We start from the raw sequence: 25,599 nt of genomic DNA on the forward strand, positions 1-25,599 counted from the left end.
TTTTTGTGTGTAACCTCATGGGGACATTTTTGGTTGTGGGGGGTTTTATTTGTGTCTTTGTTTGTGTTTGTTGTGTTGGGTTTTTTAAAGTGAAATTACTTTTATGTAATGTGTTCTTTAACAACATAAGAAATGAAGAAGGTGTGACTAGGTCATAATTGTAATTATAGCTCCTGCATTCTTTCACATACAAATCATTACATTTGGATTTTGCAAAAGTTTTTTTCCCCTAAAGAAAAATTCCTAATAATGCTAACTATCTTCTTGCATCATATGTTTGTTGTCTCCTCTGTGTTACATTGTCTTGCTTATTGAAAAAAGTATAATGCTGCTGTCAGTAAGTCATTAACACAAGTGATATTGCATTTAATGTGCTTAGAGATACTTGTATTGTTTATACCTGCTTTTTTGTTATCAAAGAAAGGTCAGCTTGGTTTCATTTTTTATTAACATGACTTAAACCATATAGGAATTGTAGTACACTGTGCATTTTTTAATTTAGTAGGTTCTCTTCGAAATTTATCCCTGTGAATATTCAAGATTTTTTTCAAAGTTTGTTCATAGGTCAAATGTAGGAGGATGATGTAGTTAAAATACGCAGTTAAAGAAGTGAATGTGAAAGTAGTTTCAGAGATCTTTGTTGTGAAGTAAAAATGGCATGCAGTATTTTCAATCTGGCTTTTAAATTTTTGTTTCATTAGGTGCTTAAAATACATTTTAAGAGATTCTGCATAATATTCTGTAATAGTGCAAAATTAGATGAAATAAAACAGTAATGTATGTCAGTGTATTGACAGTGTCTTTCCCAAAATTCTTCACAAGCATGTATGTTAGCCTGTTTGTTAAGGCAGCTTGTGGTGGTTCTAGTGTCCTCTGCTTCTTGCTTTTACTTGCTCTGGTCTCAAGGTTTTCACATGCAGTCTTGTCCCCAGCTACTTGCAGTGGCATCTTGAAACACCCACAGGTAGGACAGGGAGTGGGTATAGAAGAGGATTTAGTAAGACAGGATAGACCACAGTCACAGGACTCAGAGATGTGCACTGGCTCCTGCTTGTATGGAACTGAATCCTTTCTCCTCTTACTTTGCCCCTGTTTCCAGCATGTTCTTCGCCACCCCTCTTCCCCACTCTTGACACTTTGTTGAAACTCTCTTTAATGAGTTGGTTCTGTCTGTGATGCCTCTGTACTGTCGCTTCTCCCTTACCTGTTACAGACTGCAGACTGACGCTCTTCAGAGCTATGCCTCTGATTTCTTACTGGCTTATCAATTAATGGCTGAAGAGTTTTGGTCATCTTTATGATCTTCCTTAGTGCATACTTAACACATTTGTGTCTCTCTGTGGTCTTTTTATGGCTTTCTCTGTGTGCTGAAATGGGTCTTTATCTGATAACATCAATAAACTGGGTACTCTCAACTTCCTCATGCCCTTTCTCTTTAGCCCTATCGTTGAAGGTTGTAATGGTAAGGCAATTCCAATTATCTGCTGAGAACAGAAGTTGAGCTAATGAAGGCATTACACAAAAAAATTTGTGGTTTTAGATAAGCACAGTTTGTAAAGTAAATAATGGATGGGTAACAGTTTAAAGTAGTTTTTATGATGAAACACGTGTTTCAAGCTAAGCAAGGTTAAGAGTGCCATCAGGCAGTAACTTTGTTAACTTGAGTAGTGAAGGTTGTCACTGTATCGAGTTGAAGATAACAAAAATTTCAACTACTAGAGAATTGCCTATTATCTGTATCTCAAAATTACTGCCGGATTTCTATTTTTGCTTCTACAAATATGCAAGAGGGCATGAACTTCTCTTGAACCTTCTGTTACAGGGTGGTAGGGAATCTTAATCTATACAGTTGTGATGATTATTCATAGGGAAGTTTTATTCCTTATTCAGAATGCAATTTTTAAAATTATTGCTATGTTGTAGTACTGAGTATGCTTCACTGAAATGTTGAGATTTCTAAAGATAGAAATAAGTTATCCTGATATTTATTTTCTTTTCAGTGCTGTAAGCACACTGAATGCTTACAAGGGAAAGTTCTACATACTCTTTCACCAGTGCTTTTTTTTTTTTTTTTTTTTTTACAGAATCCTGTTGTGTCCAGTTATAACTGGTCAGAAATAGATGTCCTGATTCTGGCTGGAACTCTCGGCCATGTTTTGAGTTTGGGGGCAAGCAGTTTTATAGAAGAGGAACATCAAACCTGGTATTTTCTTATCAATACACTTTGTTTGGTGCTGTGTCAGGAGCTTTGTAGAAATAATTTTCTTCTGAAAGAATGTGACCCTCAACATAGCACCAATGTGAAACAAAATTTTGACAGTATCGGAGAATCCTCCGAGTGCAAGAATATAGACATTCCAGCAGCAAATAATTCAAAACTGGGCAAGGCCAGCTCTTCATCTGAATTCATAAAAGGATCAGATAAGTGGATAAGCTTAGCAACTCCATGGATCATCCTTATTTGCTGTCGGCTGCTTCGATCCTTGAATCAGACAGGTGTTCAGTGGGCTCATCGGCCAGACTTTGGACACTGGTTGACAAGGTGGGTATCTGATTTCCTGTCACATTTTCTGCCTGATTTAAAAATTAACGTGTGTTTAATTTGGTGAAATGTGTGTTTTTTATATGGTTTCTGATCAGAAAGTGCTGCAAACATGTCAAGCAGATAAACTATGACACGACATAAGGAATTTTTCATTTCTGTTTCATGCAGGAGTAATTCCTTGTGTACTATCAATAGTTTATAATCTTTGCCCTGCACCACGACTTATCTAATTAATGCCAATTATACATGATAGGCTTATCAGAAGCAAAAAGTAAATATTTTCCATGTTTAAGTCAACAGTATCTGGTTTGAGAAATTAAAAGTCTCTTAATAGAATGAAACTTTTGAAATTAAGGCAGGAAGGTTCTGCATAATTCCAAAATTTATGAAGTCACAAGAGAAGATGCCACACATAGAATTCTTCCTTGTCTGTTGCATGCTTGTAATGTGTGGGTGAAAAGCTGAAGGAATTTATTGAGTGTAATATGATAAACAAGGAAGGAGATTTTTTATAACTGAAAGTACAGCAGAGAAGAGCTTCTGCTTTTTCTAATACTTTTCAGTATTTTAAGAACTACAGTTATTATTCAGTGATACTTGAACTGTCTCATGTACTTAAGTTAGTGGATGGAGATGCAATACTTTTTGACTGTCTAGTTAATGTTTTGCAAACAGCAGATGAAGAGGCTCTGCTGTGTAAGATAAATAGATTTCTTACCAGTATTTTACAACACATGGATGAAATGTCATTCATCATTCATTAAAAATTACATGAGCAAATGAACTTATATGAGATTTGTTATTTATTGCCAGCCTCACAGATGAAATGCTGATTGCAGTGACAGGCATGAGTGCTGAAAGACATGAGTTACGAGGGAATTTATTGCATTATAGTGGTTATTCTATACCAGAGTTTTCACCATGCATTTCTGCTTTTGAGGTGAGGAAATGAGAAAAAAATGTCATATTTCCTACATCAAGTCTATATGATAGATAACTCACTCCTTCATTATGAGCTAAGCCAATGAAGTGTGATTTGGTGTGACTGCCAGGATTTTTACAATTAATCCTGAGCATCTGCGGAAGATTTATTTGCCCAGCAATGTCCTGAGCCAGATTTTTTCTTCAGACTGTCAGTCCTTTTCCTTGGAGTGTGCTGGTGCCACAAGGCCAGGAAACAAGGATCTGATACTCCTGCAGTTGAAAAATTTGGTTTGTTTCAGATACATACTTTTACTCATGTGGTCTCCCAGAAATGTTACCAGGCTTCTAAAAATTGTGTGTGCATGCATGGACTTAACTTTCAAAGATCCTGTCTTGCTTTTAGTATGCTCCCACCTCTGATTTGCTGGTGCTAAGTATGCCTGGAAAGTAGCAAAACCTGTTGTAGCCTTGGCCTGTGGGGGTCTCAGGGGGTCAGGGGGATAACACACTTGGAGTGTAGACTGCAGATAGTGCAGGTGCTTCCTAATTCATAACAAAAGTGGCAAATCCTATAAGCCCAGCTCTAACACTAGTTGCCTGTCAAGAACTTCCAAAGACCTTCCAAACAACCTACTGTGGCAAACCCAAAGCTTTTTACATTTTTACATCTGTTCTAGTTTTCTGATGTGTTTTTTTTTTTTTTTTTTTTTTTTGTGTTGTTGTTGTTTGTTTTGTTTTGTTTTTTTGAACTCAGGGTGAGAAATAACATTCCTTCATTTTCTGGTAGGGTTCTGCATATGCAGCTCCACATGCTGTTGGTTGTCTTTGCTACAAGTGCACGTTGCTTGCTTATTGTTGAGTCAGGGTCCACCCAGGCATTTCGAGTCACCTTTGAGAAGATGGTCAGCACCCAGTCTGTCCAGATATTTGTAGCTATTTCTTCCAGGGTGCAGGATTTTCCTCTTGTGCTCATTGAACTTCATAAGTGGGCAATTTCTCCAGGGTGTCAAGGGGCCTTTGAGTGTCAGCAGACCCACCAGCTGTTAACAGCCACCCCTCCCAGCTGTGTATTGTGTGCAGACTTGCTGAAGGGGCACTGCCCCACTGCCCAGGTCATTAGTGAAGATATTAAACAGTGTGGGTCCCGATGGGGGCAATGCCCAAATCCTAGGGTTGACAGATAGTGACTGTCCTCTGGGTGGACTTTGTGCTACTAATGGCAACTCTGTGAGTCCAGCATTTGAGTACTTTTCAGTCTGCCTGACTGTCCACTTTTATAGCATGAGATTGCCTATGGGAATGTTATGGGAGCTGGTGTTAAAAACCTCGTTAAAGCACAGATAAACAATGTCTGCTTTGTGCTCTTCCACTGAGCTTGTCTCATCACAAAAATCTGTCAGGTTGATAAAGTAATCTCCTTCATAAAGCCATCACAGCCCTATTATTAAAACTGTCCTGCCTCCCCCTTCAGTAAGGTTGAAGAATAGCAGCTAGATACCAAAACATAACATCAGAATTTTACAAATTAATTTCTTCCTCAAATTATGGCCTCATGTTGAGTGTATTTGCTTAGGTCTTGAAGCCATCAGAAGAGAAAAGATTCTACATCTGTAGTCTTAGGCTATGACTGATCATTTGGCTAAAGTTCTATATTTTGCCATACAAGGCAGCAAACTTGCTCTCTTTCTCCTCACCTCACTGGCCTATATTTTACTTGTTCCTGTGTAAGTATGGTGAGCTACTACATCACTGAGTAGATGTGTCTGGAAAAATAACTCAAGATGGCATGGAAAACTCTTGGCTTTCAGTTGGATCTCGTCTCACTCTGATTTACCATCAGTCTTGGCAGGCAATTGGTGGGCTGGCTTAGTAGCAGGAATGCAGGAAGGGAAGTGTATACAAGTCAGCACTGCTGTTGTTGAAATTATTGTATGAAGAGAACATGGAAGTGTCTACATCTTTTGAAGTGCTGCAGACAAACTGTTTTTTCTTTCTGATGTTGTAAAGCATTCCTTACAAAAACCCACTTACCTTTCAAATCTAAATGAGAAAGAAGCAATGATTACCTACCTTGTACTGTGGGAGGCTTAAAAAGCTTATGCAACAGTCCAGAGTGTTGTGCCATGGCAGGTTAAGAGGATATGTGATTAGGACTGTCACTGTCACAGTTCTGCCTTCTCCCTTTCATGGGTGAAGCTACTTCTGCTGTGTTTAGGGACCAAATGAAAGAGCAGAGCCCTGGCAGCCCTGGCACATGTTGGCTCAGGCTACTGTGGGGCTACATCCTGACTTAAAACAATGGAGCAATTTTCAGCCTAACAGAGAACATTATGTATGTGTCCATGGTGACATAAACTTTAGTTGCAATATAGAGTTAAAAGGTTAGTAATATTTGAAGTATGACATTTTTTAGATTTGAATAATGGGATATAGTTGAGAGTATGACTCTTTTATGGCTCACTGAACAAGCTTTGGAAAGGTTAGTCAATGATGCAGCTAAATCTTTACACATCCTGTGGTCTGTAAAGTGTCTGGGAATTCCTATTTGGCCAGCATGCTTGCATTTTCTTTGGTCAGGGGTTTTAACATCTTTGTTCCTTCTCCTTCACATGATGTTAGGGTTGTAGAGATGTCTGTTTCCCTAGTGATTTAATCAGTATTGGGATGATGTGTTTTCCTTAGAGCATGAATTAAAAGTTAGTAATAAACTGAATTGTATAAAGCACTTATTCTTCTTCCCAAAATGCAATGCTAGTCTCTAAGGTTGATTGTTATTCTATTTTTAGTATTAGTTTAATTGGTGTAGTTATGTCGTAATAGCATGTTTTTTACTAGTAAGAATTAGGAACTTTACTTAGATCATGTGTGCTGTTGTTAGTTTGAGTTTGGGCTGATCAGGCTTTTTCTAGACAGCCTTCTGTTTTGTCTCTAAGATAAACTAATGAACAAATGGCCCTCTTTTTTTGTTCCCCTGTATTGATCTTTTGGACATCTGTGCTCATGCTTATTCTAGGATTTTGCTTAACTAGAAAGTGCTTAAGGGGCTCAGCATTTAAAACAGCGAAACTGTTGTCCAGATTTTCCTGTTTGATGTAAGCATCAAAACACAGAAAATCAATCTATCTATAGTGTGTTGAAATTGGCTACTAGGAAAGCATTCAGCAGTGCTGAAATAAAAAATGTTCTTTGTTATTTGCAGATAGACTGTGAAAACTGAAAAATACTTTGATGGGAAAAAGAGCAAAAGAAAATCAGACAGTAGATGAAATGGAAGAAAACATGCAATCTAAATCTGACTGGAAGTCAGGTTTTCTTTCTGATGGGTTGGTATTCAGTTAGCTTTATTTGGCTGCTAATCTTGGTCAGTGCTGATACTTGAAATGTGTCAGAGATGCTACATGGCAGTGTCAGCTTGAAGAGAAGTGACAAGAGGCATCAGCATGGGAAGATAACATTTTCTTTAAATAATGTACTTAAGCATCCCCAAATGCCATTCCCCTCAAAGCTAGCACACCTTGTGATTTCTGTGTGTTGGTTGTAAAATGAAAGAAACAATTAAAAAAGACCCTATCCACTTAAGTTATTAATCATGCACATATATAATTCATTTCACTCTACTTGTATTTGCAGTAATAAGGTGAGGTCCAAGCTGTGGAAGAAAATGTCTTCAACCTTCATTCTGTTACCAGGAGTATGAGTGTAGACCTAACAAGCTGTTACAGTAGGAAGATAGGGCCAAAGTCTTCTTTTTTCCTTCCCTTCTCACCAGATTTTCTCTCAGGGAGCTATTGGTTCTTCACTTTTCAGTTTTGTGGTTTGTGCAAAACACAGGACCCAGCAGCTGAGATCAGAGTGGCTTGTTTGTGCTTGTATTTCTGAGCAGACTATCAAAACCATTTAGAACTTTGCTAAATGATTGGACTCTGTGTTAAACAACTACCATTGCCTTTCAAAATATATGCTAATTACATATCTTTTAGCTGTCTAACTGTAAGAACTTTGGCTGGAAAACATTGAAACTGTAGGTGATTTGTGCTGACCTGACTTTGCTGGCTGTAAATTCTTTCCTTGTTTCTTCAGCAAATGCTATGAAACACACGGGTAGGGTTTTTTCCAACAGATTTATATGATCCAAAAAAATTCCAAACAAGAGATCACAGAAGTTTCAAGCAGACCTGGACATGAGATGTATGTTAATCCCTGTGCTAGCAGTCAAGAATGTAAACTCAATGTATATTGATTTTTTTAGATAAAGAGACAAAGATGATGATGTGTGCTTTTATTTATCCCTGATTCGTTTTGCTCTCATAGAATGACTAGCCAAGGAGAATATGACTGGAATGCTTAGAGTTTTCTGTAAGTGCTCATTTGAAAGATTTAGTGGCTACTAAATTAGTTTGTTATATTTTGATCATAAAGAAGGTGATGCTTACATTATCTTCATAGGTTGCTGCATGAGTCCACTGTTTCTGCTCTCTTCATGGTAGAGGAAGAATAATTAGGAGGAGAAATATCTATGTTTTCTGTAGACTACATTTTCTGTCTCATAGTATTCTAGGTCTTATGCCTCTCATTTTTCTCCACTGGGTTTCAGAGAACAGTGCATCTCTTGGAATTGTGTTAAGGTGTACGAGCTCCTTGACTGAGTCCTGAATGCAGAACTAACAGGATTATTTGTCTGCCCTACAACCTTTCCTCCATGACTTTTCAAGCACAACATTTGGAACAACTATTGGTCAAGCTCCTGATAAGTGTCACTCCTGATATTCTCAAGTGTATACTAGGGAATAGGAAAGTAAACTTGATTCTGAAGTACAATAATTTTTATTAAATCAGAGATAAAACTGGAGTTTCATAAGCGTGATTGAATTTAATGCAGGAAACAGCCCAGGCACACTGTTAGTTTCCTGAAGTTAGTAATCTTTTATAATGGGATTTTGAGTTGTGGAAAACAGAAGATGGAGCCCTTAGCTCTCAAAATCTACATGTTGTTCTTAACTGAAGGCAAATTTAACAAAATAAGTGGTTTTATATTATTTGGGATACTGGGAATATTTTCAGTAGGCATGGCTTGGCAATTCTTGGACTACAGCAGGTTTTCTGAAACTACATGTTAAGGGGGCGGGTGCAGATCTTTGCCTTACCCCATTACATTTTGCAGTGCTGGTTCCTACTACTGAAGATTTAAATATACAACACTGGCAGCATGTTCGGTGGAATGCCCTTGTTTCTGGAATCAGTGTTACCTATTTAAGATGCAGGGGAACAAACAAACAAGCTGTATCTGTGATCTTCTCTACCAATGATGCAAATTTTCTGTCTGTCTCTTGTATGTATTGACAGGATACAAGGGTCTATAGTTGCTTAAGGGAATCATATTGCGCTAATGAGTTTGTGTGTGTGTGTGTTTTAACCTATGTAAATATTTTTTGGTCATTTTGGGTAGGTAAAATGTTCTATAGGTGGTTAGGGTAGGTAATTTGTCTAAAATTAAACAAATCTTATGTAGTTATTTCAAAAGATAGCTTCTAATCTTGTAATGCAAAAGTCTTTCGTGTAGTGCTAGAAAATAAAATACTGTAGTATAAGAAAAACACTTTTTCAAAATGCATAAATAACAAAACTAGTTTAAAAGCAGTAGGCCTTTTTCTATTGTGCAATATGCAGCTCAGTTTTTATATGATTAACAGAATAACTAGCATATAGTGGAACACAATAATTACACTTTTAATATGCATGCTTGAATATAAAACCTCATTAATAAAACTGCTTCTCCAAAAATACTAAAATATTTTACCATACCTCTTGGAAAGTTCATAACAGACACCACTGCAGTAGTTAATTTGGTACTGCATTAATTAATACAGTTTGTTTAATACAGTGCTGTAGATAAGGCTTTACCAAATATGTTTAGCACTAATTAGTGTTTTTTAAAAGGTTTGGTTTTTTTTTCTTTTTTTCCCAGCTCTGAACATAAATCTGAACTCTCCTTCTTGGCTGCAGTCTCCCTTCTTATGATCTTCTTTCTGGTTCAGAGAAGATGCTCCCTGGTTTCAAAAATTGCTATGGCACTGGGGCTCCTGGGAGTCTACAGTTACCGGGCAGCTATTGGAAATGTCACATTTCCATGGCAACATGGTGGCAAAGATATTTCAAAGTAAGTTCATCAGCAGATAAGTAACTCTTTCTAGCAAGGTGTTGAAAACTTTGGCTATCTGGGGGTGAGTTCAACAGGATGTTCTAGATTGGAATTACATTCTTACTAACAGAATTGTAGTTTGTAGGTAACCAGCACTGAATTTTTGTGATGTGTGCTTGATTTTAAGCCACATGAAGTGTCCTTTTCACTGTGACAGATGAGAAGCCAGTCATATAAAAAGTAATGTAAGGAAAATCTAGTAGTTATACTCTATATTTTTTGCTGCAAAAAAACTCCAAATGTGCCATCTCTTGTTTTTAGATGGATTTGCCACATCTAGCAGAGCACAAGCCAAGCTCATTTAGCTACATAGTTTCAGAAGTGCTTGGTAGTTCAGAGAGCTGCTTTTACATACCTTACTTTTGCAGTTGAGTGTTCTATAACGTGGGCTTTCAATAAAGGTAAATCATGCTTGACTAACGTGACTGGTCCTAGAATGAAACAAATACAGGGATGAATGAGGGGAGAGCAGTAGATGTTGTCTACCCTGATTTCAGCTCACAATACTCTCAAGACAAGCTCAAGAAGTGTGGACTGGATGAGTGGACACTTAGGTCTTGGCTGAATGGCACATCTGTGCAGCCTTCAACAGGCTGAAGAGTTGGGCAGAGAATGGGGGGTGAGCTGATGTAAAATAGCTCTGCAGGGAGGCACCTGGGGTTCCTGGTGGACAACAAGCTGTCCATGAGCCAGCAGTGTGTCCTGGGAGCCAAGAGGGCCAATGGGATCCTGGAGTGCATTAGGAAGAGTATTGCCAGCAGGTTGAGGGAGGTGATCCTGACCCTCTGCTCAGCCCTGGTGAGGTACATCTGGAGTTCTGTGTCCAGCTCTAGGCTCCTCAGGACAAGAGACACATGGAGGTCCTAGAGTGAGTTGAGAGGTGGACTCTGAAAGTGGTTAGGAGACTGGAGCTTCTCTTCAATGAGGAGAGGCTTTGGGAGCTGGGCCTGCTCAGTCTTGAGAAGAGAATGACTGAGAGACAACCTCAGCAGTGTCTCCGAAAGAGGTGTCAGAGAATGGATCCAGGCTCTTCTTGGTTGTGCCAAGCAGCAGAGCAAGAGACAATGGACAGAAACTGATGCACAGGACGTTCAACTTGAATTTGAGGAAGTTCCTTACTGTGAGGGTGACCAGATTCTGGAACAGGTTGCATGGAGTCTCCCTCACAGGAGATATTCAAGAACCATCTGGACACAATCCTGTGCAATGTGCTCTAGGATGACCCTGTTTGAACCTTGAGCAGGAAGATTGGATCAGATGACTTGCTGTAGTCCCTTTCAGTCCTAGTTTCTCAGACCTTGAACTTCTAGAACAGCAGGTCACAGTTTTTAAGCTTACTGATCCTTGTTCTTGTCAACTTTTTTGGACAACATGCTGTGTTTCCTTCAGAAGCTGGAAATTAAGAGGCAAATGAATTTATAAGTGGTTTGAAGATAATGTAAGTGCTGATTACACTTACAATTTAAAATGTACATTTTTTTGTAATGAAATTGCTTAGGGATTTCAAAAATACTAGCCTTGGATTTAACCTGTTTGGCAGAACTAGTTGGTCTTGACCTGTCTTGAAAGGCTCTGAAGTAGGTATTAGTAAGTAACTAATCCTTCTGGTTTATTTATTTTTTTATTAACTTTTTTTCAATTTTATTTTCTCTTTAGGGGGATTACTGAAGCTCGTTTTGTTTATGTCTTTGTTCTTGGCATAGTCTTCACTGGCACTAAAGATTTACTAAAGTCACAGGTTATTTCTGCAGACTCCAACACAAAGAGCACAGGATTATGGGAAGTATATAGTGGATTGGTTCTACTAGCAGCTCTTCTGTTTAGACCTCACAATTTGCCAGTCTTGGTGTTTTGTCTGCTGATTCAGACAATGATGACAAAATATATTTGGATACCTTTGAAATTTGATGCAGCACAGATTACTATCATGCACTACTGGTTTGGCCAAGCTTTCTTCTATTTTCAGGTAAGCTGAATACTCCCTCTGCTGCAGAGGTGGGAAATTGAATAGTTTTTCAATGAAATATTGTCCATTGTGAATAAAATACTAACTAAATATTACAGTGGAAGAGTTTACTGGGTTCTCAGAAGGATTTAGTTTCTAAATGCTTTAATAATGTTTAGTTTTCAGAATCAGGGAAAGATGCATAATTTAGTGTCTTATCCTCAGTGCTGATTTCCAAAAGTATTACAAAGATCAGAGACCTATACCAGAATGATTTTGGTCTGTTAATGGGCCTCATAAGTACTTTTCAGGTGATAATTACTTTAAAATTTTCATCTGAGTTGATTCATACCAGTAAAAGATTGGTGGCTTTTGTCACTGGTTATTGAGAATTACGATAGGTCTATATATTGTTTAAGACTGAAAGAAAGTACTGTGGCATATAATATCTCTTATGAGAACCAGAACTAATTTTCTTTCTTGTTGTATCAAATAATACTTTCTTTCCTAAGGAGCCTTACTCCTAACTTCAATAGCCTAGTTCTCTACATTGCAAATAAGGCTGCAATTCTACAAAAACTTTGCTTTGCACTGAAGCTGGAGAGGATCTTTCTACTTCTGGTATTGTTGGAACCTTAGCATAGCAGGTTGTCTAAAGAGAGCATTTGTTAACCTGGGAATCAGGTTTAAGAGGTGGGGTTTGCAAAATTTGAGTGTGAGACCTTTGTTGGCTACCTCTGAGCCATGGCTGGGGATGTTGAATCTCTGGTCAAGCTGAGGGTACTGTAACTGCAGAGTGAGGGTTGGCTTGACTGAGAATAGTATATGTAGATAGGGAATTGGTCACGCAGGTAAGGTCATTATGATTCATCCCTTCCTACCCACTTTTCCTGTTTAGAGGGCATAGCATGTCTTGCTTGAGTGGCTTTTGTATGTTTGAATGTTGTTGTCCAGGCAGTCAGCTTTGATTGCAGCCTTCTGAGAGCACCCCTTAGTGCAGCTGGCAAAATGCTGAAGACAGAGCCATCTCTATACTGAGGTACCAAACAAAAACAGCTACCAAAAATTTAATGGTGGGGATGTTGGCACAAAAATCCTAGTGGAAAAGAGACTGGAAAAGAATGGTTCAGATTTTTTCATACAGCAGCAAATGATTCATAAATGTTTTCAGTGATGCTGAATACTTGGTACACTTGGCTGAGAATTTCACAGGACCATGAAATTACTGGAGATTTGAAGCTGGAAGATGCCTCTGGAGATGCCTCTGGAGATCATTTAGTCCAACCTGACCCTGACATGAATCAGCAGGTCAAACAGACCGGGTTGGTCTGAACTGTGTCCATTCCCTATTTCAAATACCCAAAAAGGTGAAGGCTCTGCAAGCTCCCTGGGTAGTTGCTCCAGAGCTTGACCACCCCAGCTAATAAAAAAAAGCTTTTTCTGATTTTTATCAGAACTTCTTGTATTTCTATTCCTGTGTATTGCTTTTCATCCCTTTGCTAGTCACTGTTGGGTGACTGAGAAAGTCACAGTCTAGCTACATTTTCTGTACTTCCTCTCATCAGGTATTTATACACAATGTTATGATCCCTGCTGAGCTTTCTCCTCTGGAGAGTAAAAAGACCCAAGGAGTTGCTTGTATGACACATGCTTTGTTCCTGCCACCATCTGTGCTGCTTCAGTGGACTTTTTCTGGCACACCCATGGCTTTTCTGTGGTGGCTAGCCCAGAATTGGACCCAGGCACTCAAATGTGGGTCTCACCACTGCTTGTTAGAGAGAATGGAGATCTCCCTTATATAGCTAGGGAGGCCCTTAATGAAGTCCTGGATGCTGTTGGTCTTTGCATAAAAAGGACAATGGCTGGCTGATCTCTAGCAAACTGCTTTCCATATGGTTAGTTCCCAGTGTCACCAAAGACATGATTTTATTCCTACCCAGGTGCTAGATTTGGCATTTCCCTTTGGTGGACTTGCTGAATTTCTTGTCATTTCATTCCTTCAGCCTCTGATGGCACCTCTGATAGCAGCCAACCCGTGTGCTGTATCTGCCACTCTCCCAGTTCTGTATTCTGGCAGACTTCCTGAGAGAGCTCTGTATCCCACTGCCCAGGTCATTGGTAAAGATCTTAAACACTATCAGCCCTAGTGAATGGCCTCCAGATGGACTTCAAGCTGCTGATGGCAGCTCTGTGAACTCAACATTTGAGCAGTTTCCAAATGAGTGTCCAGGTTCCTAGCCTAGACTGCATCTATTTGTTTGTCTGAGGAGATTGTTAAAAGTGCTTGTGAAGTGAATGTGCCTTAGATAAATGTAGGCCATGTATCTTTAGCCAGTATGGCATGAAGGAAAAGGAAACAGAAGCTTCTTAAAGTAATAGTTTCGTTTTGGAAATTTAATATGGCAGATTAAATGTTGTGTCTTTTCTGCTCTTAATGATGCCAAAAATTTGGGACTAACTTTTCTGGAAGAATTTATATCAGCTTTGAAGCAGCTATAAACATCTTCCAGAAATAAGCTGTTAGAGTTAGCAAGAGCTTGATACATCTTTCCATTTTACAGTGCTGTGTTGAAGGGTTTTTTTCTACACCAATAAAAACATATTTATGCAAGACCAATAGAAGATAACAGTATCTGGTAACATCTGTTTCAGCTTTCTAGTGGTCTTAAACTGGTGTTATGGGGAAGACTGCTCTTTTTCATGATGAATGTTTTGCAGTTTCAACTACCCTTGCAATTGAGATTTTTTTTGTTTTGTTTTTAGAAGACTGGAAGTAGTTATTTCCATTTTACATGACTGCAAATAGTGTTTTTGCCCATCCTGTAATTTCAGAGCATCTGCCTAGGCCCTATCACTCTGCTTGCAATTTTGACATTTCTTCTAGAAGTGTTTCCTTTGGAAATAATAACTTCCAGTATGAAACAGATTTCAGTGAACTTTAGGATATTTGAAAAATTAGTTCTGACTTTCTTCCACATAGACATGTTGCTCAGTCACAGCATCCAAATCTCATAAATGAGAAATTCTTTATTGCTCTATTATGAGCCAGATTTCTAAGTGGTCTTTATGCATGTCCTGTCTGTGTAAGATCTGGAAAATGATTTAATCTGGGTGATAGTCACTTATTGAAACTTCTATTAGAAGCACAGCAAAGCTTTTTCCCCGCATGTTGTTTCCCATACTGTGATGTATGAAATAAGTGCAGGCCCAGTTAAGAAGCTGCATTTTTGTGTCCCATCACATGTATTAAAGCTCTAGCTTTGGAAAGATATTTTTGAATTAGCAATGGTTTAGCAAATTTTTGAGGAATTCTTAAGGTGTTTTAGCACAGTACCCTTTAAAAAGTATCAATTTCAGAAGAACATGCTAACGGTCTTCTAGAATTTTTTGTGCGTGTGTCCACAAAAATTAAGATGTGTGCCTATTCATGATGCCAAAGACTGATTAGAATGACAAATGAATTGTAATAGAACGGGAAGGGTTTCCTCTATTATCTCTCTTTCTTTCTCTTTTTGTTTTTCTGTATTCAGAACATCTTAAAAATGTTTCAGGTCAACTTTTACCAATATTTATGCTATTTTGTGTACCTCATTTGGAAAAAAAATCTATCCCCTGCACTGAGACACCAGTTTCCCAAACACATGGAGGTAACCTTTCCCTGTTGACTCACATCTCCTTTGCCAGATGCAGGCACTCAGGCTTTCTTCATGGATCTTGAGAGTACCATAGGTAAGGGACTCAGGTGAAGCTGTAGATGATTCTGTTTGGGTGCATTTTCTATCTCTTCCTTAAGTGAGTGATGGAGGGTGGAGTTCTGGATGTACTCATACCATTTTAGTAACAGATTTTAATTGTTTGAATAATCCATTTTATCTTTACCTTGTGGGAAAACCAGGAAGGTCTTTGCTTGGTGACAACTTTCAGATCCCTACCTTACTTCTCTGCCTCCCTGGGAAGTGACACTGTTCTTACTAAATACAGTTCAGGCGTCCCAGGTCTAGCAACTACCTGTCCTGACTAGGACCATCAGTGCTGAGTTCTTACATTTTGACTGACTTAGTTTGTTCTCAGACACTGAATAAACATTAAGGAAGTACAGCTGGGCTGTTTCTGCTGGAGGGGGTCCATCAAATTCTCCCCTTCAGTACTGACTTCTATTCAGCTTGCTCTTGGTAATAAACAGTAATTTTTTTACTGCCTCAGGAGCAAGCAATACTGATGCTAGAATTCTAGGGGAGAGATGTGAAGGAAGCACAACTGTATTATTAGGTATATTAGGTATGATATGTACTGCTAGCATAGATTTAAATGTCTTCTTTAGATTTGTTTCTCCAAGTTTTGTGCTCACTAGAACCTCAGTATTAAACTGCCTGAGTTCACAGTGATGCTAAGGTTTTTGTTTCCCGACAGGCATAAAGATCTAATGTAGCATACCAAAAAAATAGCAGGCTTATGATTGAAATACAAAAATTGACTACCACTGAAATTCATTGGTGATGTAGATTACATTGGATACTAAATTTAAACTGTGCTAGCTAAATGAGACAGGAGAAGAGAAATATGTATGAAAAAATGAATGCTTCCATCTGGAAATAGGAGAGAGGTTTGGAGGACTACTTTTTGCACATGTCTTGGTGTGATTATGAAGTAAATGAGACTTGCCCATGTTGCTGAGCTGTTATTAAATCTTGGTAGACAATATGGTACATAATGACTAAAGCAGTAACTGTCTTGCTGAGTGTAGATTGTAAGTGATGGCCTTTTGAATATGATAATAAAAATAGCCCTTTTCAGGATAGCATATGTAATGAACGAGGCACTGTTCTTTCAAAAAAGTATTGTAGAGTCCTTCAAGATGTCATGGAAGTAGATCTACAAAAATCCCAAGTGTACAGAATAAGCAAAGCTGACAGGAACAGATAGTACTTTTCACTAATCAATTCTTATAGTTGATGAGCATGGGGGGAAAAATGAAGTGCCTGGGTGTGGAAGCTAACTTTTTGATTTTGAATTTAAGTAGGGAAAAAAAAAAGATGGGTTGAAAACAAATTACACTTGGTTTTGCATTGTGCACTTCATCTGTGTCTGAACTCTGAGTGCATCTCCTGTCTCAAGAGTTTAGTTAGCAGACTTGAAGGCCATGTCCTTGATTGAGAGAGGAGCTGGTGGGAGAAAAGCAGAGGGAGAGGCCTGGCTTTTCTTTCCATTCTGGTTCTGCTTTATTAGTCTGATGCTTTACTGCCTGTGCTTTATCCCAGCTGTGTAAGCAGATATGTGTGTGCCTGTCTTAAACTTTCTTGATCTTGCCCTGGACCTGATGATTGGGCTTTCTAGCCTAATCTTGAACTTGTCACTACAGACTTGGAGTCCCTGGGCTGCATCTAGCCCTGATCACTGTCTCTGGATCCAGCCCTGACCTGGACATGCCACTGAGCAGTCCTGTCTTACTGCTCTCACCTGCCTTGTTTTAACACTTATTTCCCAGCATACCTTCCTTTGTTGAACCAAAGGAAGTCCTTTTCTGCTCTCTGGCAGTTTGGATCTGAAAGGCAAATTTGTTAAACAGTTGTAAATTAAATGGGAAGGCTATGTGTGATGTCATTTTTCTAGCATTCTAGCAAGATTTTTTGTGAATAGTTAGCAGAGGAAAAGGTTGCTCACACCAGTTGTGCAGTCTTTGTGCTTGGAGGATTTTAGAAATTGTGTGGATAAAGTGCTGTGTTATTAATGTGGAGCTGGGTAAACCCACTTTGTTTTCTGGTCTTGTTTATGTAATTAAGGTCTTTGCTGCATTTATCACTTTGTGTGAACTGATGAAGTGAACAAAGTTTGAAATACTCCAGTATTGTCAAAAATAGGTTAAATGAATACATTTAGTCAGAATACTACTTATTTTTCAGGGTATTACTGCAAGCTTGAGAATCTCTTGATGAATTTTGCAATGAGCTTGAATAATTGATTATTTTCTCCTAAGTCCCAAGTTGTCCACATCTCGTAACTCAGCAGGCATTTCCCAAAAGTGTGTTGTATCTTTATCATTACTATTTGTCCTTAAAATGCAGTAAGAATAGAAATAAATAACTTGGCTTTTTCTCTTTATAAACCAGCTCATTAAAAACTTATTTTGCTGTAAATATTGCTAAAAATATTATCATTTCCTTATGTGAATGCTCATAAATGAACAAAAATTCTATGTATTTATTTATTAGTCTTGAGGGTTTTGTTGCCATGCTTAGAGCAGTATATCTGTGGAATGGGAGAAAGAAAACACAATTCCAGTCTCTGGTGGTTTTTATCACTGAAGGAAACCAGAATAGGTTTGTATATTTAGAATAATTTATATCTAATTCACCTTGCCTTTAAGTAAAGAGATGAACTAAGTGACATTTTAAAGTGATTTTAACTTTTTCTTGTTATGATTTCAAAGCATTGTGGATAATTGACTTTGGAAATTATTTCAACAGGCTTACAGTTCAGTCCCATTTTCAGTGTCAGCTGTGAGGTCAAACTAGATGGCTCAGGGTCTTGAAACCTCCAAGGTTTATCTGGAGACAGCAGAACCTTTCTGGCCAACCTTTTCTGAAATACTAGAGTGATATATTAAAATAAAAGGAGGCACTCTGAATTGTCAGTTATTTATTGTGTGGAGTGTTAAAATTTATAGCTATAAAAATTTAGTGTAAATACATGGATTTTTCATGGAGAAAGATATTTAATGTGAAGAAAAAATGCTTCTTACTACTCATCAGGGCTCTTCAAGTAGCACATTGGCAGTAGTATCCATGAGGCTCAGCAGATTCACAGCAGGAGTAAGATGTTCAGGCACTTCCCAGTGTGATTGGAGTTGTGTGTGGATCCAAATGTGTGCATCCTTGTTCTGCAGCTATGTCACTTCAAACAAAGTCAAAGACAAATGGAGTGACCCCTGTGATGAAGGGACGCAGGGAGCTGAGGAGAAGAAGAACCTGTTCCTTCCTCCAGGTTCCTTACTTGCCCTGACTATCTTCCATAGGAAGTACATCTTTTTGTCTGCAGTGGTTCTGCAGGACCAGTGACATGCACTGCAGTGCTGCATTTATTCTTGCTTCTTTTCACATACAGTGGCACGAGGAGTTGCCCCAAGGTGCCAGAGATCAACCATGTGCATGTGGATTAAACAGTGTAAATTCAGCTCCTCATGACACGAGCAGGAAGGATCTCCTGGTGTCTCAGCTTTTCTGCTCTGTATATGTCATGCAGAGCAGAAGGGCAATGAAAAATAAATAGATGTGGTGGGTAAAAGACCTGCTGCTGTGGACAAGGACTGGAGGAAAAGAGAGCAAGTTCCCTCCCTACCTGTCTCTGTCAAATTCTAGCTTGTTGAGAAAATCCCTGCTCAGTGCTCAAAGTGCTACACCTGCCTTTCTGCTCTTGCCATGACCTCAGTCTATACTGGTTAAACCTGAGGAGTAGCTTTATTTTACAGCTTTCTTTTACAGTTTCGTATTACAGGTTGTAGGGCACAGACATGCTTTTTATTTTATTTTTTTTAGCTGTTAATCATTAGTTATGCTGTGCTTTGCTCCTGGCATTGCTGGACCTTGCACTAGTAATTGATTACACTGGTGCAGTGATTTACTACAGTGGTACATGATGAAAGTCAAAATGAGGAAGACTAACAGTCATAAGTGAAGATGACATGTTGATAAAATCCATACCATACAACTCTTACAGCTTCAGGCTCCCTGTACATTCTGGAGATATCTTCATGCTGAGTTTGGGGATGGTGACTGCTCATAATGGGCTCTGAATGGTTCCATCAACACAGATGCCTTTTTTCTCTTAGATTTTAGAGCTGTCTCAGGATCAGTTTTTTTGCTGGTGCCTAGTTAGTTATGTACCTAAAAAAGCTGTCTATCTTTTGTGCTTCCCTGTGTGCTCTGGGCTTTGTGACAGAAGTGTGTATTTGATGATAGCACTTCCTTGCTGGGGTAACTTGCAGGTCAAAAGAACTGCAGTCACTAAGGTGATCCGAGGTCAGGTTTGAGGGAAATAGGGAGCCACCACTCCTCATAGGCTCTGCTGGGATCGAGTCTAAGGCTATCAGTGGTGACAGACCTTACATTAGTGTTTTTTTGGCATTCTGTAGCTGGAAAAAGAGGGTTTGATGGCTGTTAGAATATCAGTGCTGTAGACACTGACCAGTTTCTTAAGGTACAGCAAGAATATCTGAGAGCTTTCTCACTAGGTTGAGGAAACCTGTGACCTGCTAATTTAAGAAATATTCTGCCTTAATCTTAGGGTATGTTTGTTACTTTAGGTATTTGGGTGAAGTTAAGTATTTTTGGATTTTTAATGAAAAACATTTCCTTCAGTTTTACATTGTTCTTTGTTATTTTGTGGTCCTGGTCACTGGAAAAGAAAACTAGGTAAAACATACCAGACTATGACAGCTCTTGGTACTCTAATTGCTGTATGTTCCTTCTGTTTTTTTCTTGGTAGGTTTATATGCCTTTTATTGATGATTCAGGCTATCTAGATTGACTTCTGGTCTATTTCAATGCAATCTTATGTGGCATAGAGACTTGAGAAGGAGAAACCTCTTTAAATTTGCCTGTCTTAATCTGTTTACATGCAGGAACTTGTGCCGTGAGGCAGGCAGGTGGGCGATGTAATGTTCCATTACAGCTCTAAATTAGAGCCCTGCTGTCTCTAAGGGCAAAAAATATTTATTTCCTGGTGTAATTTTAGCAGCAGACCTAAAATCTTGTGTTTTAACCTTGTGTGGCAAAAAAATTACATATTTTTCATTAATGTATCTGAAATCAGCAAGTGATTTCAGCAAGTGATTTCAACAAGTGATTTCAGCAAGTGGAGCTATTTATTTAAATTTATTTTTAAATGTAACTTACTAAACAATAGGCATGTTAATTTGAAGACAAAATAAAACTCCCAAAACAGCATGCTGTTTCTGCCTTTGTGAATCAGTAAATTTTAATTATAAGCACTTGTTTGGTAAGCTGTTTTATTGAAATTCAGATGTAAAGAATATGGCTGTACTGGAAAGCAATTTAAAGAATAAGTCCTTAATGCGTGCAATAATGAATATGATTCTAATGTATTTTAAATGTATTTTTGGAGGTATATGAATATTTACTATTTTATCTCTATTTTCAGGGAAATTCAAATGGCATTGCTACTGTGGACATTTCAGCAGGTTTTGTGGGACTAGACAGCTACGTGGAGATACCAGCTATCTTCCTCACAGCATTTGCAACATATGCAGGACCTTTCCTTTGGGCCATCCATCTGCTCTGCTACTTGAGTTCTGAAGTCAGCAGGTAATAATTTTTGAACTAAAGTAATGCTCCTCTATGCACTGTGGTTATAAACACCATCCATAAAATATATATATTTTCAAATAAATTCTTGTTCACATTATCTTTTTTCCTGAAAGTTACTTTTGTATAAAAAACATGCATGTTACTTTTTCCAGAATAAGTTCACCTAACTCTTCCAGTTCCATTTTATCTGCAGAAGTTTTTCTTTGGGAATATATGTGCATGTTTTACTAATTTTGTTTCTTAATGACTTCTCAGTTTGTTGTGCTAAATTACTTAAAATTTTGTGATTTTTTTTTTAATGACAGCATGTTCTGCCTAGAAACATTTTTCTTCAAACTTCTTGAGTCCTGAGAATGGTTTTTTAAAGTATTAGAATAGAATTCAGACTTAACTAACATGGTATTCTTTGAAAGTCCTTCTTTGGCATAGTGACATGCAAAGTTTTATAAATAAAACACACTAATATTATTGTATGTTACTGGTTATTGCAGTATTTTGTAGCTAAAATATTTGTACTTTTCTGGGTATCTTGTGTAGTGGATGAGTTAAAGTAAAATGAATTATTGCATTAGAATTTTAAGAAGACAGTTGTAAAATGCTAATGTAATTTAGCAGTGTGCATATAAAATCCAATTGGACTCTCTAAAATTGCTTTTATCTCATCATTGAGGGTATTTAAACTGAGTGATACAATATGTTAAAATAGGGGAGTTGTGAATTCCATATCATATTATATCAATTCACAAATGCCAAAACTTCATGAATTTTCACAGGATTGACATTTGACAGTGACTAAATTCTTACCATCTAAGAGTCTTTTCTCTGTTATCTACTCTTTTTGCCTTACCTGTCAACATCTGTCGATCTCTGACTCCCTTTTATCTACACAGTGTCATCTGGTCTCACCCTGTTTTTTTTTTTTTTCTGGCTTCTCTCTTCTCCTTTTGCTTCTCTGTTTTGGTCTATGCCTACACTGTGTACTCGTGTTGGCTCATTAGAGGTGTAAGGGGGTGAGATCACCAGCTGACCAAGTGAGGTTTTTTCAGCCAGGAGGGGTCGACCTGTTCTAGCAGACTAAATTTGTGCACAGTCCCTGTGTCCATTTTTCTGGATTAACATGCTCCTTAACAGGTATTCAGAGTGATTAACTTTTGTTCACTGATTTGCCTGTCTGCTACATGGCTCTCTAAAGATGTCTAGCAGTCTCGACTTGGTTGCTGTGGGTTTTATTCAGACCAGTGCTGGGCCATTGGATTGATCTACTCATGCACTCCTTTCTGTGAATTGAGACTCGCTGTAGAACCTTACCTCTTAGTCTGACCCAGCTACTCTGAAGTTGTCTTTTGTCTTTAGTCTTAAATTGATAAGGTCTAAGTACTGGTGTTTGAGTATAATACTTCTGAAAGCCAGTCTTTTCTCTGTTCATTCTAGAATTTTTTTTTTTTTTTTGCTTCAGCAGGAGTATATGTAGAGTACACTAATTATTGATGTCTTGATTTGTGTAACCTCAGAAAGCCCTTTCTTGAATTTTCTTTACTACCTGCTGACTTAACACTAAACTGAGTTTTAACTCTTTTTCTAATGTTCCCTGGTTTAGTTTTAGTTACGACTTTGCTCAACCAATTCATTTTCCCAGTATCCGAACTCTTAAAGTATTCTACATTATTTCACTCTATTTTACAAAAGATAAGAAGTACATATAAGAAGTGTTGCCACTTGTCTTCTGGTAAATATGTTACTCATGAATCTAGGTATTGCCTGAATTCTGTCAATGTCCTGTTTTCCCCAATTCCTTTATACCTCTGCTGTGATTTATTTAGAATAGGCCTGTGCCATTTTAGCAGTTCACGTCCATGTTTCTGCCATGTTGGATTATTTTTTTTTTTTGTGGTCCAACTCTTAATTCTTCCTCATTATACTGCAGGTGCTGTGGAATTGCCACTTTTTTTTGAGCTTGGAGGATTCCAAGCAGAGTAGAGAGCACTGCCTTTGTGGCATTGTCTGGGGAAAGAGGAGAAAAAACAATTAGCTCCTGTAATTTAAAGAACTGCAGTGTTACTGTTGTTTAAAACCTAGACTGCAGACTGTGATGAACACTAACATACAATGAAGAGGAAATGATAACATACCGCATGTTTTTGAAAAGCTCTTCTAACAAAATAATGAAAAACGTTGGTGACAAAATCTTTGACTATTTGTACTTGTTTGATATTGCTTCAAATAATGTGTCTCTGCAGTAGTGTTGCTTGTTGTTCTGATGTTTTCCTGGTTGAATTTTTGCAGATTAAATCTCAGCTAGTAGTGTTGCCAGGTACAGAGCTGGCTTAACCTGCTCTTAAGTGGGTAGCTACGGCCTGTAACACCCACATCACTTACGTAAGTAGATTCCATCAAGCAGCTTGTGTCTGTAGTCGATCTAAGGTTCATTTCAATCAACTGGTAAGGCTGTTTCCTCAATGAAACAGTCCATAAACATGGACTGGAATCTCTAGCTGCTGGGACTTGTTTAAATTGGTATGTTAATCTGCTCAGAACTTGGTCTATATGCTTTTTATTTTTTATTCTTGTGCTTTGCCATTGCTGTCCAAATGATTCTTACTACTTACTTGTTACTCCTTGGAAGCAAAGCTGAAACTGAGAAGGCAGGAGGTCAGCTACTTCATGTATTTTCTTAAGTGTATGGGAGGCTGAACTTTTTTTTTTAAAGTGTTAGATGCTTTAGGATGTTCTTTATAAAAGCTTCTTATTAACTGCTTTATAGCAATGTGCCTTGGTCAGTGAAATTCACACCCCTGGTTTTTGATAGTGGTTCTGAGAGCAAGATTAAGATGTGCCCAGATCCACTCAGGAGTGTCATTCTTAGCAAATACCCTTTAATTCTGCAGCATATTTAACAACTGTTGCATCTGAGGAGATGGGCCTGGATAGGAAAGCCTGTTTCCAAGGCTGTCTTTGTTAATTTCAGCCACTGTAGCAGAGTCCATGTAATTTACAGCTGCATCAGTTCGGTTGGCTTACCAGAGCTTCTTGCTGAAATTCCTCATAGCTGCTTTGCACTGGACATCACAGCCTAAATGCAAGTAGGCATACATACCCTTCCCTCTTTTGGCACTTTGCATTTATGAAGCCACAGAGTACTTGAGTCTGGAGTCCAACCCTCCTGCACAAAGGAGGGTCAGCCAGACCAAGCAGAGATACTCCAGGGTCTTCTTGAACAACCTCTTCCAGCATATGGCAGCACTTGGAGTTAAACACTCGTTCACTGGTGTTTAAGGACAATTTGTTGTATATCATTCATCCTTTCACTGAGCGCCAGTGAGACGAGTCTGAGTACATCTTCTGCCCATGAGACATTTATGAACATTGGTGAGAACCCTGCCAAACTTTCTGTGCTCAAGGTTAAACAGTCCTGGCTTTCTCAGCCTCTCATTTTGTCAACTGCTCCAGTCCCTGAGACATCTTTGTGAGTTTCAGTGCATTTGCTTCAGTAGACCCATGTCTGTCTCGTACTTGGGACCCCAAAAATGGATCTAGAACACCTAGATGTGATCTCACAACTCCTCAATAGAGAGGGAAGATCACCTCCTTCAACTTGCTGGCTCCACTTTTTGCACTTCAGCCCTGGGTTGGTTCATGGGAACATTGCTTGCTCACGCTCAACTTGTCCAGCAAGAGTGATGTATGTTCTTCTCTTCCTAGCTGCTTTCCAGATGGTCAGCCCAAGCCTGCTCTGCTGTGTGGTGCACAATTTGGTGTCTCCCTTTGTTAAACATGTGGAGTTTCTTGTCAGTCCATTTCTCCGGCCTGTTGAGATGCCCCTAAGTTGTAGCAGACCCATCTGCAAGCCCAGATCCTGCACAGACTGTTCCTCTCAGTTGTGTATTGTGTGCAGACTTGCTGAGGGGGCATTGCCCATCACATAGTTCATTAGTGAAGACATTATGCAGTACTGGCCCCTGTGTGACATCCTGTGGTTGATCACTGGTGACTGGCCTTCAGGTGGAATTTCTGCAGCATCTCAATAGTTTATCATTTCACCTGAATGTCCTCTTTTCCTACCCTGGACTGCATCAGTTTGCTTGTGGAGATGTGATGAGAGACATCAAGTGCTTACTTGTGAGATGAAAGTACATTAGATACATGTAGCCCATATATATTTTGCTGGTATGATAAGGTGGGATAGAAGATAAGGAGGTTTTCAGATGGTACATTTGCTGTGGAAATGTAGTTGGAAGTCCTTAAATAATTTGCTTTCATCTGAATAAACTTGTGAAACTATAAGATATTCTCCTCATATGGAAAGGTAAATGTGCTTCTAAAATAATTAAGTGGTATGTGATAGACACTAACATGGATATTACTGTCACTTTTAATCGTTCAGGCTCTCCTGAGAAACTTGGCAGCATAAATGTGAAGGGATTTTCACAGACAGAAATAGAAAGAACTCTTCAGTTTCAGTCTCCATGGAAACTGTGCAATAACTCTTGAAACTATTTTTGAGATGGGGAGTACTGATTAAACTGATGTCTGAACTTAACCAAGTGTTCTGTGTGTGACTTGCATAAATTCCTGCAAGTACCTGGTTCATATAAAAGGTAGTTTTTACAGTGACCACTCTGTTCCTCTGATCTGAATTAGAATTTGGGGTTTTGGGTCCTTAAAA

The 25,599-nt window shown here is 38.5% G+C and overlaps 1 protein-coding gene across 5 annotated transcripts in view; it reads left to right on the plus strand.

Annotated features, from left to right (window-relative positions):
• The window catches only part of PIGG (phosphatidylinositol glycan anchor biosynthesis class G (EMM blood group)), a 79,531-nt gene that overhangs the window by 27,092 nt on the left and 26,840 nt on the right, over positions 1–25,599 (plus strand). For all 5 annotated transcript variants that reach the window (XM_021533887.4, XM_085567648.1, XM_085567647.1 and 2 more), the window contains 4 exons: positions 2,085–2,542; positions 9,435–9,626; positions 11,325–11,634; positions 20,770–20,933. In XM_021533887.4, the coding sequence (XP_021389562.2) occupies positions 2,085–2,542; positions 9,435–9,626; positions 11,325–11,634; positions 20,770–20,933 (1,124 nt within the window). The remainder of the gene's footprint in view (positions 1–2,084; positions 2,543–9,434; positions 9,627–11,324; positions 11,635–20,769; positions 20,934–25,599) is intronic.

This window comes from Lonchura striata, chromosome Z, assembly GCF_050655825.1.
Source record: "Lonchura striata isolate lonStrDom1 chromosome Z, ASM5065582v1, whole genome shotgun sequence".
Lineage (NCBI taxonomy): Eukaryota > Metazoa > Chordata > Aves > Passeriformes > Estrildidae > Lonchura > Lonchura striata.